Below are 15,753 nucleotides of genomic sequence, written 5' to 3'. Positions count from 1 at the left end.
ATATCAAGACGGGACAACATCCACGGACAAAATGCCATGACTTTAAATGTTAAAAGAGCCAAACATCTTATTAGCAAAAACCATTAGCGGGCGACCATTAGTCTTTTAAACTGGAGAAAGTGCTTATATGGATTTGAATTTGTTATTGTATTCTTTCATTTTGTTTTTTTGTGTAATTGTTGTATATGGACCTTTTATGATTCTGAAACAAAGCTTGACATTGACATTTACACTTGCATTCAGTGGAACAATAAGATTCTATTAGAATTAGGTTTCATTAAAGGCACAATATGCAAGATTGTTCTTATTAAAATATCCAAAAACCACTAGGACAATGTTATATGCTTTGTTGACTTGTGTACTTACATTATCATAATGTATCCAAGAATGTTTAAATCCAGAGAATTAAGCAATTTTAACCGCATATCAATGACATTATGCCCGCGTTACCCTCGATTTGTGGTTTTATTTTGTATAATCCATGGAAACACTAACCACGTTTTAATAAATTATGTGTTTTATTAGACAGGTGAGCAACTGTTTAGATGCATTCATTGACAGAAAACGAATCATTGTTATGTAGCTCAACACAGTTAGTCGTATTGTCTAATTCTCGTTTTCTTGTTTTATTTGAGGTAAAGTTACCAATTTATGATATCATTTATAGATTAAACCACTAAAATGTGTTATTGAAACAACTGTTGTGGTCTTTGCAAGCTTTTTGGTCATCCTAAAATGTACAAGAATACAAACTTCAATTAAATTTGCATGGTTTGCAGTGCTGCAGAAAACTGGAGTAGATTTTATATAATAATATATTCTTTTAAATATATTGTTCTTGGTGCAGCCAATTTAAATGTCTTAAAATCCAGTGCAACTACCCCTTTAGTCATTTAGCAGAAGATTTAAACAGACCTAAAGCAGTTGTACGACTTATTCGCGGCCCCATCGCTTGTATCAACACAAATGTCATCTGCTGCTTTGATTTCCACCACACAGTATTTATCTCAGTGTCATGACAAGGATTCAACATTTTGCTGTACAACACAATGCATTTAGATACTGGATCAGACTCTCTCCTTTTGTGCTTTGATTCTTTGATCGGTTTTTGATCACAAAATGATACATCTTGCAAATTAATCACTGTGATCATTGGCTGCACTTTCAGCATTACAATACTTGACTAGTCTGCAACAATGTAGCTTGAATCTTCACTCCACAGAGTTGGATGTTTCGAGGAATGTTGCTGTGAATCATATGAAAGGGCCTTTAGAGTGCACTCATTACAGTTTCAGTGTGCCTGAATCAATCAGAGGTTCAGTGCCTTGATACCGGCTCATGGATCAACCTTTGTGAGGCTCAAACCTGTAACTGTACGGGCGCCAGCCCAGATTGTTCAACCATCATCCTGATCCTGCCTGAATTTCAGACAAATTGAGAATGAAAGTGGAAAAACAACAGTGAAGAGACTGAACGAGTTCAGAACAGATGAAGGCTGGAAAAGGCTAAGAGAAAAGCAGCGGTTTTGAATGAAACCTGAAAATAATTATTGTGAGAAAAATCAAAAGAGAGGTGAAAACAGATGGATGGACAAACCACCGTTGGCCATAATTCAGAGTTTAAGAATTGGCTCATTTTCATTTTCAGAGATTGGCAGCATGCTTCACAGGATGATAAATTGGTATTTGAATTGGAAGAGGAAAAAAGGTAATGACATGCTGGAAAATGTAAGGCCTATATAACAATCAAACATAAATCTTTTTATATATTTTTTTCCTCAAGGCAACATTCTAAGTTTGTCTCGAAGAACTTATGAAAGCCTAGTTAAAAATTGACTTGATTTTTTAAAATGCATTCCTCTACCTTAAAATCAAATGACAACTTATGCATGTTTACAAGCTCAGTTCCAATTCAAATGTAGAAATTGAAAGGCAGAGAAATGGAATTTTCTATTGAATTCTGGAAAATATAATGACCTATATACAGGTCCTTCTAAATAAAATAGCATATTGTGATAAAAGTTCATTATTTTCCATAATGTAATGATAAAAATTAAGAACAGTATTAGAAACAGAAAGAATATTTTAGATTCATTGCACACCAACTGAAATATTTCAGGTCTTTTATTGTTTTAATACTGATGATTTTGGAATACAGCTCATGAAAACCCAAAATCCCTATCTCAAAAAATTAGCATATTGAAAATTAGCAAAATTAGTCTGAGGCTCATCTCTCATTCCCTTTAAAAGCCAGTTGTGCTCGAGCCAGGGCGGATTCATTATTTACATGGTGGAATTTGCGAGCGGAAAAAATGAATGCTTCTCTAACGAGGAAACGGATATGCTCGTTCAGTGATTCAGCTAATTCTGATACAAGCAATGACTATCCATTATGATTTGTATAGCATGTACACAATACTAATCTTTTACATTTTAATCCTTTCATTTTTCACATTTAAAAATGTTTGTATCCTGCTGCATTTCAATTCAAGTTCAATTTAAATCCAGTGTGTATAATATGCAGACTGTGCGTTCGGTGTGCACCTGCCTGTAGGCGCATATTACTAACACTCTTTAAATAACAACAAAAAAAAAAACTGCACTATTGACTTTACAACTGGTTTGGGTTAGTTAAAAAAAATCGTTTTTAGTTGCCTCAAAATAGCAACAGCTAACAATACGCCTGAACACACCTCATTTTCAGACCAGTAAGGCCATGGGCACACAGATAGGCGCAAATGCATTTGCTTTTTAAACAACGAGGCGCTGGACATAAAAATGATAACTGCGTTGGGTTAAAATGAGCACAAAAATAACACTTGCGTCGCGCCTGGTGCGACATTGCATGTTTGTCTTGATAGACTTTTAGGTGTAAAATTACACATACTGCAATTTTATTGTATTTGAATTCCTTAAATTCAAATAACAAATTCTACATCCTGTTTTCGACCTCAGTTCAAATTCATTTCAAAGTTAGGAACTGAAAGGCAAAGAAACTGGATTTTCCCTTCAGTTCTGGAAAATTGAAAAGCCTACATAACCTAAAATAAAATAATTTTCAACTAAATGAAATAAAATGAATACAATTTAAAACAAACATTCAAAATTTCTCCTAAACTAATGTTTTGCGATTTCTTTACAGTTCAATTTTCTGCATCTTTTGTAATAAATTTTGCTACTTTATTACAAAATCAACTGAAATTCACAAAATGAATGGAAATGCATTCTCCATACAGCCGTGCAACAAACTACAGTGGATGTAGAGACAGTGGACAGTACCTGTAGAATCTGAGTGATTTGCTGTGCTGCCTGGGTGATGCCATTGAAGATGTTACGCCAGTCAAAGGCTGGCATTCCCGCTGGGCGCTGGGACTCGGGGCCGTTAAACAGGAAGTTGCTTATTAGCGCTGAGGACAGACTAGCAGACTCCAGCCTTTGGTCCAGAACTACTGCAAGAACAGGGTTTTTCAGAAGACCCTGTAAAACACAGAACACATTTACAGGGTTACACAATACCACCAATGTATGCTGTAAAATGGATACTCCACCATATTTTCATATTAAATCTTATTCCCTTAACTAAGACAAGTTGATACATACCTCTCTCCTGAGGGATCCCCTGGTGTTGAGACTTGTATGGCTTAATATAACATAAATTATGTCTCTAACAGAATTATAGAGTAGAAAACCCATGAAAGATCTACGTTATTTTAAAAAATCGATTTTATATTTGGACCATGGGCGGCGCCATTTTGTTTGCGTTCTAGGTTGATGACGTAGAGTGGTTGCACTACTCAATCAGCTGGCGTTACCCGTAGCTATTTTTACCACAACGCAACTCGAAAATTGTTTCGAAGTTAAACAAAAACCAATGAATTGCTTTGTAATTGTACTTAAAACACACTCAAACATACATACATACATACATATTTCAGTAAGAGACATTGTTTATGTTATATTAAGCCATACAAGTCTCAACACCATGGGATCCCTTTAAAGGGTTGTTCAATAAAGATTCAAACGGTCATGAATCAGCGTATTGATTTATGATTTGGATCGAGTGTCAAACTGCCAAACTGCACTTTAATCTCTCTGACGCGTGGTGACATTCTGATAGCATTTAGCTTAGCCCACTAAGCCCAGTTCATTCACTATGGTACCAAACAGAGATCAAGTTAGAAGCGACCAAACACCTCCATGTTTCCTCTATTTAAATACAGTTACACAAATAGTTGAACGAACTAGGATGGTGAAACAAAATAAAATGTGGCGCTTTTCTTAGCGGGTTAAAATGAAAAAAAAATTATATAATGTATGGCGGAATAACACTTTTGAGAGTACTTCGACCTGGCGCAGTAAAAAGTCACGCCTGAAAAATCCCCCCTCACATCTCCCCCTCCCTCTCTAATTTCTGTCAATAGAGGGGTGGGGGAGATGAGATGGAGGATTTTTTAGTTAGAAAGATTTCAGTAGTTGACACTTGTGTTGGCTCTTAGTACCTCACCGATGTATCATGTTTAAGATAAGTTACTCAACTAACTAGCTAATATATCACCGTAACTTTGCTCATAAATGATAGATCCAAAGTGCGAGTGCTTGACTTGTGTCATGAGTGAATTTGGGTGTCATTCCAAAGGCAGCGCGCGCGTTCCGAAACAGACCGAGATGATACGAGTTAATTATACTATATAAACAGTTAACAAAGATACACATTATATGGGCAAACACTGTTAACATTACTGGTCAGGTATGGTCTAAAAATAATTTATAATTTGCTGTATTGATTAATCCTAATCTATATAATACGCTTAATGGAAAACAAATCCTTATATTTCTTTCAGGGCCAATAAAAATATAGAAGGGGCCAGCAAAACTGATGTACTGGCCCCAGGGGCCACTGGGAATTAAAAAAAAAAAAATGTCGAGCCCTGCGCTAAGCATATACAGTTACAGTACAGTTACATAGAGATGTCCTCCTGTTGCTGCTGCACAGATAAAAAAACAAAATATGAACAATTGAATTGAAAAAAAAAAATAATAAGCAGTGTAAAAAAAAAAAAAAAATGTTGCCTAGGCCAAAAAAATTAAATGTATAGCGTTCTGGCAGGTAACGTTAGTCAAGCTTGCATCAGTTGACTGTCAGCTGATCACGTTTACCTATATATATATATATATATATATATATATATATATATATATATATATATATATATATATATATATATATATATATATATATATATATATATATATATATATATATATATATATATATATATATATATATATATATATATATATATATACGAAACACTAAAAAACATCAAAAAAATAATGAAACTGTATTAACACATAAAATAACATTGCACCAAGACAGACATGTTTACCAGGAAGCACATTTGGACATTCTTACACAAAACAACATTACCGCACATCACATGCCATGAGAAGCAAATACGCATTTTGCAGTCTTCCAAAGCAGCTGCCTATCAGTCAGACAGCCATCGGGACTGAACTGACAAACTGCTCAGCACTACCAATTTTACAGAAACACCCATACTGTTGCATTTTTTGTATGTTAAAGTATTTTTCACATCCCTGTGCTAAACGTATGACAATTACATCCTCCAGACTCTCAGAGAGCATATTGTATTCCCGGTACAGCCAGGCAATTAGTGTGTGCACCATCCTCTCTCGCTCTCTCTCTCTTCAAGCTAGGTGGCACTGTGGCTCTTCAGCGACATTCCGAATCAAGCTCAGCACTGCAAAAGCCTCTTTGTCTCTATTTCTCTCTCTCTCTCTCTCTCTCTCTCTCTCTCTCTCTCTCTCTCTCTCTCTCTCTCTCTCTCTCTCTCTCTCTCTCTCTCTCTCTCTCTCTCTCTCTCTCTCTCTCTCTCTCTCTCTCTCTAACACACACACACAACACACACACACACACACGTTTTTGTCATAAATTGCAGTTCCACCCCTCTGCTTTATCATTCCTTGTCCTAACCTGCAAGGATAAAAGCATGTCATTCTACACAGGGGTGCACAACACACACATACACGAATATACAAACAGCACACATATAGTGCATAGACATGCAAATATTAACATGGAGACATTCACATGAATATATAAACACCCACACACAAACAATCAACATACATATTAATGTACTAGCTCACATAAATACACATGGATGCATCATGCAAGCACACACATATACAAACACACAACTATAAACACACATCCCATGAACATACGAACACATATACAAATGCACATAAAACACGCACAAACAAAGCAGGCTCTACAAACGAACATGATATTCAAAACGAACACACACATTTGCTGAAGGCAGCAGCCATCTACACTAAGTGAAAATAGCGACAGATTCTATTTACACTATATAGCAGACACGATTTGCCCCTTAGTGTTGTTGTACATTAAACAGTATGCAATGATAACAGTGTAAAGGATTAGATTTATTGAAAATATGAAATGGATGCTGCAATAGTGAGACAATAAAGCCCTCCATACACCTACCCTAACTGATAAACACTTCATTATTAAACGCACATTAGACACTTTATTTCCACTTTTCATTTTTCACTCTTCATTTTTGTTTATGTTCGTTATTGAAAATAAATAATATGTGATGGGAAGGAGGAGTAGAGCAAGTTTGGCAAATAAACAATAAAATGTGTCGCACGCATATCTCGACCATGGTGGCAATTCACCTGTCACTCAAGTGACCACTCCCTAACTAAACAGAACTTTATGGCTTAATATAATTTACAAATTATTTATAAAAAATAAAAATAAAATCACCACTTTTTGTACCAGGCTGTAAACATTTTTTTTTCTGCTGTAATGCACTTTAACATGGGGGAGATACAGATTTGACTTCCTTTTGGAGCCTGTCTCTAGCGCAGTGGCGGAGCCAGAGGGGTGTCCAGGGTGGCACTGATATCTGACTGGCCACCCTGGGTGCCACCCCAAAATTTAGATGGCAACTTTCATTTCACCTCCTACATTTATTTTGGCGTGTGGCGGCATGGCACATTGTTCACATATAAACGTTGAATATTAAGAGAATATTAGCATTAGTTGCCAAACAGATGATTCATAATAAAGACGATGTGCATAAGCGCAAAGTTGTTTGAAATCCTGTCGAGCCACTCGCACTGTTTTCCATCGAGCTACACAATTTGTCTCAAAACGTTAATGTATTATGTCTTTACGCTAGGCTGGATAGGTCTATAGACATTTTTGGTATTTTTCTTTCTGTGTAAAGTCTTTGTTTATTTAAATATATACTGTAGATTGCCCTTTCTCTTTCCGTTGTGCAGTTCTTACAGCGATATCAACGCTTGCCACTTTTTTCATTCTTGAAGTGAAGTTTTTGTCTGTATGGTAATTTGATTCATTGTTTTGCATTGCCACCTTGAACATGATAATGCGATGTATCTGGTGTGTGGCATATGGCACTTCATCAACACAATATGAATTAAAGAGTTAGTTCACCAAAAAAATGAAAATTCAGTCATTAATTACTTTCCCTAATGTTGTTCGACACCCGTAAGACCTCCGTTCATCTTCACAGTTGATTGATATTGATTCATGATTCGAATCGCGTGTCAAACTGCCAAACTGCTGAAATCACATGACACTGGCGATCCGGATCATGAATCGATAAACTGATTCATAACATTCGAAACTTTTGTTTTGAAATCGGCCCATCACTATAAGTTATTTAGGGGGTTTTTTGCACACAAAAACTATTCTCATTACTTCATAAAATTATTGCAGAGCCACTGTAGTGACATGGGCTTTGTAACGATGTCTTTAGTGTCTTAATGGGTCTTGAGAGAGGAAATGACATTGGTGTCAATGAAGGCCTGTCTGAGCCATCGGATTTCAACAAAAATATCTTCATTTGTGTTCCGAAGATGAACGGAGGTCGAACGACATAAGGGTATGTAATTATTGATAGAATTTAAATTTTTGGGTGAACTAACCCTTTAAGGTTTGTCAAAAATAGCAAGTATCATAGCTAGAATAAACACGGTTGGCTATTAGATTGAATATTAAGCATTTGGTCTCAGTTCAAGTCTAGCTAGAGCCTATCTCCTGCCATTAAAGTTAATCAAAGAACAAAAATCACCCACTGACCTTGACTGAATAACTTTTGTAGCTAGTTTTAACACGCATTAATCTATATTGAATTAATACAGCAAAGTTTTGCAATGTTATTTTACATGTGATTATTCAGTTTAGTGCTTAATTCTTAGTGCTGTTCTTACTTTATTGCTGACTGTTAACTTGTATTCAATGATGTTTTATATTATTGTATTATGTATTTATATTATTGGGCTTATAGTAGTAGTTTTTGCTGTGGAATGTCAGTTGGAATCGAGAATTGTGAAAAATCTACAATTTTGGTACCTTATTTATTAGCATAGGCTACAATGTTACATCAGTCAAATCAATGAAAACAATAGGGCTGGGTATCGATTCAGATGTTCCAATTCGATTCGATTTCGATTCAGAAGCCCTCAAATCGATTCGATTTCGATTAGATTTTGGATTCTCGATTCAACTCAAATGAATATAGATTTAATACAAATACTATAGGTATTTATAAAAAAGAACAGAGAACATAAATGGGTAATTAAAAAGAAATGAAGTGCCACAAACCTGTGTATTAAACTTTTTATTTTAGGTGCACATGAGTAGCCTACATTAAAACAAAACGCATCTCTATATTTCAAATCCATACAATTGTTAAATACACCTTGATACAACTTTATTCTAAAAAAATATATCTGAGAAGTATTTTATGGATGTTTTGATATATTTATTCTAAAACATAAAAAGAATATTGGATGATTTTTTTTAGCAATTTTCAGTACACGACACGCTTTTCTTTCGATTTTGCCGCTCGTCATGTGTGCATTTACTTTCATATGCTAGAAACCATAGACACTAAAAGAAATGGACGGAGCGTTCTCATTGACGTCAACGGCGAAAGAATGAAGTCAACCTAGGGGCACTCACTTCCTGATGGCTGAGCGAACTGCGCAGGCTCAGACTGAGCTTGAGGACGTAGATGTGACGTGAGCCTCCTGTCTGACAGCTGTAGGTCTTCTAGTAGATGTGGAAAGTGAAATCTGAATCACGTTGTTTAAATATTTTCTCCCGTTGCTTTTGGCTCACTATGGGCTTCTCCCCATTCTTCCCCCTTATCAGACTAGTCTCCAGGACATGTCTCAACGTCCCCCCGACTGTCTCATAGACAGTAAAGATTGCCTGCGAGCGTCTCCTCAGGTCTATACGGCAATTTCTCAACTGTGCGACAGAGTCGCGTTGGTTATGACGCAATCATTAGCCTATTTTTACAAAAACAGCTTCTGCGGGGCGATAGTGTAAGATACAAGGTAATGGAGCCTTTTATACATTGTCGTGTTTCTTTAGAAATAAACAATGGACAAATGGAGTCTTTAAACGTCTCAGATGTAAAGTTATTCACTGTCAAAGTGACTCAAAAATGAATGGGAGTCAATGGGATGCTAACAGCAGGTGATGGCTTGGTTAGCAATGGAAGCCCCTAGGGGTGGAACGCTTTCCGAGCGCTAGATTACCCCCTTGCTAGAAACGCGTTCATTATTTGTTTACACAGTCTATGGTTAATTCCTGGAGTAGTTGCCGTGGTAACGGACAACAATACCTTCACGTGCTGACTTAAGTTAACTGTGGACTAACTATTTGAGGAAATCTGTTTATAATATATGCTATTAGGGTTTAAATTAGTGATCCTGCGCTGTATATGGACTATAATTTGAATATGTCTATAATGGCTAACGTACGTGCTTAAGTGACTGCTCAATTTTGATCCCAATGCAAGGCAAGCATTCGCGTGTATGTGATCTATTTTTATCGGTTGTGTGCTCGGCTGTGTGTGTGTGTGTGCTCGGCTGTGTGTGTGTTACATCAAATGGTTCCGCTGATTTTTAGTATTACTACAGCATTTCACCATAGCATTATAAAGGCGACCGGAAGCTGCCATTTTAAAGACTGAATGGATAAATGATGTGCGCCTCTTGCTCCTTTGTAAGATCACGCAAGAAAAATGGGTGACATCTAGTGGAGAAGACTAGTAATTCGATTTACGTTAATCTTATGTTCAATGTTAACAGAAATAAATATGGGGAAAAAAAAACTATTCGTGGCCTTTGAGAATCGATTCTGAATTGACCAGATTTTTAAAAACGATCAAAAAAATTTAAATCAAAAAATCGTTTTTTTCCCCAAGCCCTAGTAAACAACATGATACACATGATATTCTTTCAGTCTATGGACCCCTAAAAGTAGCCTTGGCCAACCACATGTATAAGTCTAGTTTCGCCACTGCTCTAGAGGCCAGTCGATGAACTGCAGTTTAAGTCACTTCCATGTTGGCTTCAAGAGAGACAGAGGTTGCTGCTTAGTCCAACCAGACGGCAGTGGGTGGAGTTAGTGCAAATAGCTTCTGCCAACAAGGTGAGCTATTGCACTTAGTGTAAATAGACACTCCATTTTTTGAAAGGCAAGTCCTATGTAAATCATTCTGAGGCATTATGTGTTGTTGTGGAAAGCTTTTCTGTGTGTGTGTGTGTGTGTGTGTGTGTGTGTGTGTGTGTGTGTGTGTGTGTGTGTGTGTGTGTGTGTGTGTGTGTGTGTGTGTGTGTGTGTGTGTGTCGTTAAAGGGTCAGTTCACCCAAAAATGAAAATTCTGTCATTAATTCCGAGAGCTTTCTGACCCCTCCATAGACAGTAATTTATTTACCACTTTTAAGGGCCAGAAAAGAAGGGAAAACATCGTTAAAATAATCCATGTGACTACTGTGGTCCAGCCTTGATTTTATGAAGTGACAAGAATACTTTTTTGCGCAAAACGACAATTTCTTCTCATCTGTGTCAGTCTCCTATGCAGTATTTATGTTGGCCAGCACCTGCGTCAGCATCACGTGCACATAAGCAGCATCGGCCAATGGTAAGCCGGCATTCTGGTGAGCTCTGGTGCAACTCGGAAGCACTGCATTGTATTTACTATGTCAACAGCGTAGTACACTGACACAGACGTGAAGAAACTGTTGAATAAAGGTGTTATTTTGTTTGTTTTTTGAGCTCAAAAACTATTCCGGACGCTTCATAAAATTAAGATTAAACCACTGGAGTCACGTGGAGTATTAACAATGTATTTCATAACTTTCTGGTCCTTGAAAGTGTTAATTAAATTGCCGTCTATGGAGGGGTCAGAGAGCTCTGTTATATAATCAAAATGCCATTTGTAATGACATGAGGGTGAGTAATTAATGACACTTTTTCATTGTTGGGTGAACTAACCTTTTAATAGTCTGCCACTTTGTCGCAATCTTGTCGCTGATCAAGGCCTATAGAGAGCGCAACAGGATAAGTAATCTTTGAAGTCCACTTTTGTGTTCTGTTTCCAAACATCTAAAATGCAAAAAAAAAAATGCATACTACACAAGATACACGCAAGATACGTTTGACAATCTGGATGCTCAAAATTAATTTGGTGAATGCATGTTTTAAACTGCTCATTGTACATGTTATTGTACATTGCACAATGTTAATGTGCTGCTGCATTGTAACACATACAGACGTCTAGTTTTTTTTCCCCCCAGGGATTTCAGAACAGCGGCAACAGATATTGCGTCATCGGAAAGGCGTGGCCTATTTGGCAAGGAGTGGCAAGGAGTTTTGGTTCCTTACCACAGTCGCCTTTGGCTTGGCTTGCTCAGTTGGAGACACTAAAATTATGATTAAAGTTATTCAACTAATTATACAAATAAAAATTATGAATTAGGTTTCTATAATTTCTATAGGTATAAACTATAATACTGTTATGCCAACATTGTCGCTATATGATAAATTAAAATAAGCTGATAACATCACTGTTTTCTCCAGTACGACTGTACAGCCAAATCTAATTTTGTTGCAATATTGTCCTGTTTGACACTGTGAAGCTGCTTTGACACAATCGTGATTGTAAAAGCGCGATATAAATAAAGTTGATTGATTGATTGATTGATATTTTAGAAATCTGAATAGGTCAACGATCATGCGCAGTTTGTGAAAGCCGTTTGCTTCAGGTATCTGTCCTGATCGCGGGTGTTTCGTGTCAAATATTATATTCATACTGTAATAATATCAGATACCTGTCCTGGTCACTGGTGTTTCGTGTCAAAATACATTATTTCAGTATGAATGTAATATGACACAAAACAGCCGCGATCAGGACAGGTATTAGAAGTTATTAACTTACAGTATGAATGTAATATGATACGAAACACCCGTGATCGCGGACAGGTAGATGAAGCAAACGGCTTTCACAAACTGCGCATGATTGTCGACCTATGCAGATTACTGTCTAGTCCTTCATTGTCCGGTTTGTCATTTATTGTCCATCGTAAGTGTGACGGTTTTCTATCGAAGCTGATCCAGGGATGGGAAATGCCCTCCAAAAAAAAAAAAAACAGCATTCTGCGCATGATCGGTGACCTTGTATTTTTTATTTTTATTTTTTTGAAAAGGGGACGTCTTACCAACACATCGAAACAAGCCCATTTTTCGTTGCGTTAATGAAACCCCTGGAATTTAGTGCATGCCCATACAGACAGTAGCTCACACATCATGTGCAGATCACGCACACACAGAAACATTTAGAATAGAAATGTATTGTAAACACTGTTCTGTGATTTATCAAGAAAATAGCTTAGAAACTGAAAAGTTCTAGAATATATTTCTTAGTGGCTAAAACACACAGCTTTAATATTAGTAGAGAGATACTGGCAGGTAAAATTCATTCACAGTTGCTCTCTCACTAATGCATTCATATAAATGTAATCTTTACTGAGCTACTTATCTGTATCTGATTTAGAAAGAGCAGAAATCTGTGAGATATATATCAACCCAAAGACAAAAGAACTGAAAAAAATAAGCTGTATGTAGGAGCCATAGCCTGTGTCATATGCCATAGTTGCACAAAGAAAAACCGTCTTCTCAGCTTGACGTTTACTTGACTTATCACATAAATGTTAACTTGTAAAAAGACAACCCCTAGTCAACCCCTAGTCCACAGTAATATTCACTCCTGCATCTCCTTGTGCTGAAGCACCTAATAAAAGAGTGACATCATAATGACTAAAGTCTTATTACTAATCATTATAATTGTATTAAAAGTGCCAAAATCTGTTTAGCACATCACTGTAAAAAGGAACCACTGCAGGATATTAACAAATTGGTGCTACTTCTTGTCTGAAGTAAAAGACAGACAGACAGACAGATGTAGACATATAGATAGATATGACAGAATGACAAACAGACAGAAAGACAGACGTTTATGTGCCAAGTGCCACATTAATACACTCTTCTTAGGATCACTATTTCAAAACCATTGGCACCCTATTTTCCAATAAAACGCAAAGCTCTGCTTGTTAAAATGTTTTCAAATTAAGCAGTATTAAATGAACACATTAGGGCACTACAGCTAATGGAGACCACCATCAAATACTTTAGCCATTAAACATAAATTATTGTGCCAAAACACCTGACTATAAAAATGTAATTTACTCAAGATATCAGACAAGAGACTCTGACAGCCAACCAAACAGTTTAAAAGAGAGAGAGAGAGAGAGAGAGAGAGAGAGAGAGAGAGAGAGAGAGAGAGAGAGAGAGAGAGAGAGAGAGAGAGAGAGAGAGAGAGAGAGAGAGAGAGAGAGAGAGAGAGAGAGAGAGAGAGAGAGAGATGACTGGCTATGTTTAATAAGCCAAGTGGACTACTGTGCCATCTTCTCAGGAATCATTGTAACTAGGATGGAGGATGCATGACTGATTTTGAACTCCTATACATAGATATACAGTACATATAGCTCTTATCATCATGTAACATGCAGGTGCGACTTGACCAAAGACTTTATAGACAGAAAGACACTCGTATTACAAATTGGAGAAAGTGCAATGTGTGTGGAATAAGACACGCCTTCTAAATAAGAGCCAATAGGCATTTGGTAAAATCATCACGCCGCTGCAGCTGCCGTTAGAAGCTCCGGTTCCTATAGAAAATGCACGTGTGCATTAGCTTGGTCCAGTCTGAAATATATATATATATATTTGAAATCATAAAATATATATATATTTTATGATTTCAGCATTTAGAAACGACTTTTATAAGACTGAGTTGTTGTCAGAGTTCATTGGTGATTTTGAATATAAAAATGTATTCGTAGGCTTGGCGAACAGTTTTGGTGAATTTGATGTTTCCCTATTCAAAAGAGATAGGAGTGCACTTGCATGCCGAGAGGTGTTTCAAAGTTGGCCGCCGAGTGAAATGATTGTCTTAAGGGACTTTGACTTGGCTCATTTAAGAGTGGGTTTAAAGGATCTTTACTATATAACTGACTGTCCACTTGCTTTTAATCATGTTTGAACTTTATCAGTTAGGTTCACTTTGGTAACTAAGTACTTAAACAGTGTTCTTTAAGTGATAACTGGAACCAAACTGTGGGTTTTGTGATTCGTTGAACCCTTATAGGGTAACACTTTGCGGTAAGGGTACATGAATTATCATGAATTCATGCATTAATTAATGCATGACATGCATTACTACATGCATTAATGTCTTATGAATCATCAGGAACTAACAGGAATTCAAAGTCTTTCATTCATGACTTCATGGATGAAAATTAAAACATTAACTAAGGTGAGTACATCATGATGAATTATGGTCTATTACACATGATCATGATGTTTTCTATGTTTAAAAATTGGTCTAATTCATGCATTTAAGACTACTTTCGAAACCAGAATTTAGGCATGTATGAATGTATTTATGTAATTTGTGTATATTTTACCTACTATGATGTAATGTTGTTGTTGTAGTTGCAATGTAATATTTTAGAATGGACCCCAGAAGACTAGCTGTTTGCATAGACTTTCAAGCTATGGGATCCATTAAAATAAACAAACAAATAAAAATAAGACTACTTATGTTTTATTTTATTTATCGGGTGGAGCACATTCAGACAATTAACCTAATTAATTTGCTTTACTCTAGTTGTGTAAGTGTGAACTTGTGAATTATTAAAGGAATATTCAAAAATCAACATCACCTTATACACAGGCAAGACCAGTAGATAAAGTAATATGAATAACTAAAGTTTTTTTATTAATCATCTCTGAGTTAGGCATGTTCATGTCTTCTTCTTAGTAGCCTGCAGGTAAATGGTCAGACACCAAATCAGGCCACAGGCTCAGCACATAGCGCAATTATGTTGCCATTATAATACAGTAGTCATCATTAACTAAGCATTAGCTTCTCATGACTTCATCATGTTTGTGGCCCCTCAACTAAAGTGGTGACATGGTCCTCTGAAACAATGATGATGTGTTATTAATGGTGGCATTGTGAAATGACATGGATATGTACATGAAAGTTCAAGCCTTTACACACAGTTATCATAAGCTTTTTCATAGTTTAATGTGAGGTACAGATGAATATTAAAGTCGATAAATTCAAGTTCACGTAAACTCTTCCCTCCCTCTGCTGTGGCGTTACTAAGGTAACGTTGATTTTTAAATATATTCCTTTAATAATTCACACTTACATTGTTACATTGTGTGTTACATTGTTGTCTCACTTGCATTACACAACTAGAGTAAAGCAAATGAATTAAGTTAATTGTCTGAATGTCCTCCTCCCGA

The 15,753-nt window shown here is 36.4% G+C and overlaps 1 protein-coding gene across 1 annotated transcript in view; it reads right to left on the bottom strand.

Annotated features, from left to right (window-relative positions):
- The window catches only part of LOC137051932 (phospholipid-transporting ATPase ABCA1), a 365,555-nt gene that overhangs the window by 200,556 nt on the left and 149,246 nt on the right, over window positions 1-15,753 (bottom strand). Inside the window, exon 12 of the mRNA XM_067428858.1 lies at window positions 3,279-3,476. Coding sequence (XP_067284959.1) covers window positions 3,279-3,476 — 198 coding nt within the window. The remainder of the gene's footprint in view (window positions 1-3,278; window positions 3,477-15,753) is intronic.

The sequence above is a fragment of the Pseudorasbora parva genome, chromosome 1 (genome assembly GCF_024679245.1).
Source record: "Pseudorasbora parva isolate DD20220531a chromosome 1, ASM2467924v1, whole genome shotgun sequence".
Classification (NCBI taxonomy): domain Eukaryota; kingdom Metazoa; phylum Chordata; class Actinopteri; order Cypriniformes; family Gobionidae; genus Pseudorasbora; species Pseudorasbora parva.
This window is presented reverse-complemented; position numbering and strand designations above follow the sequence as displayed.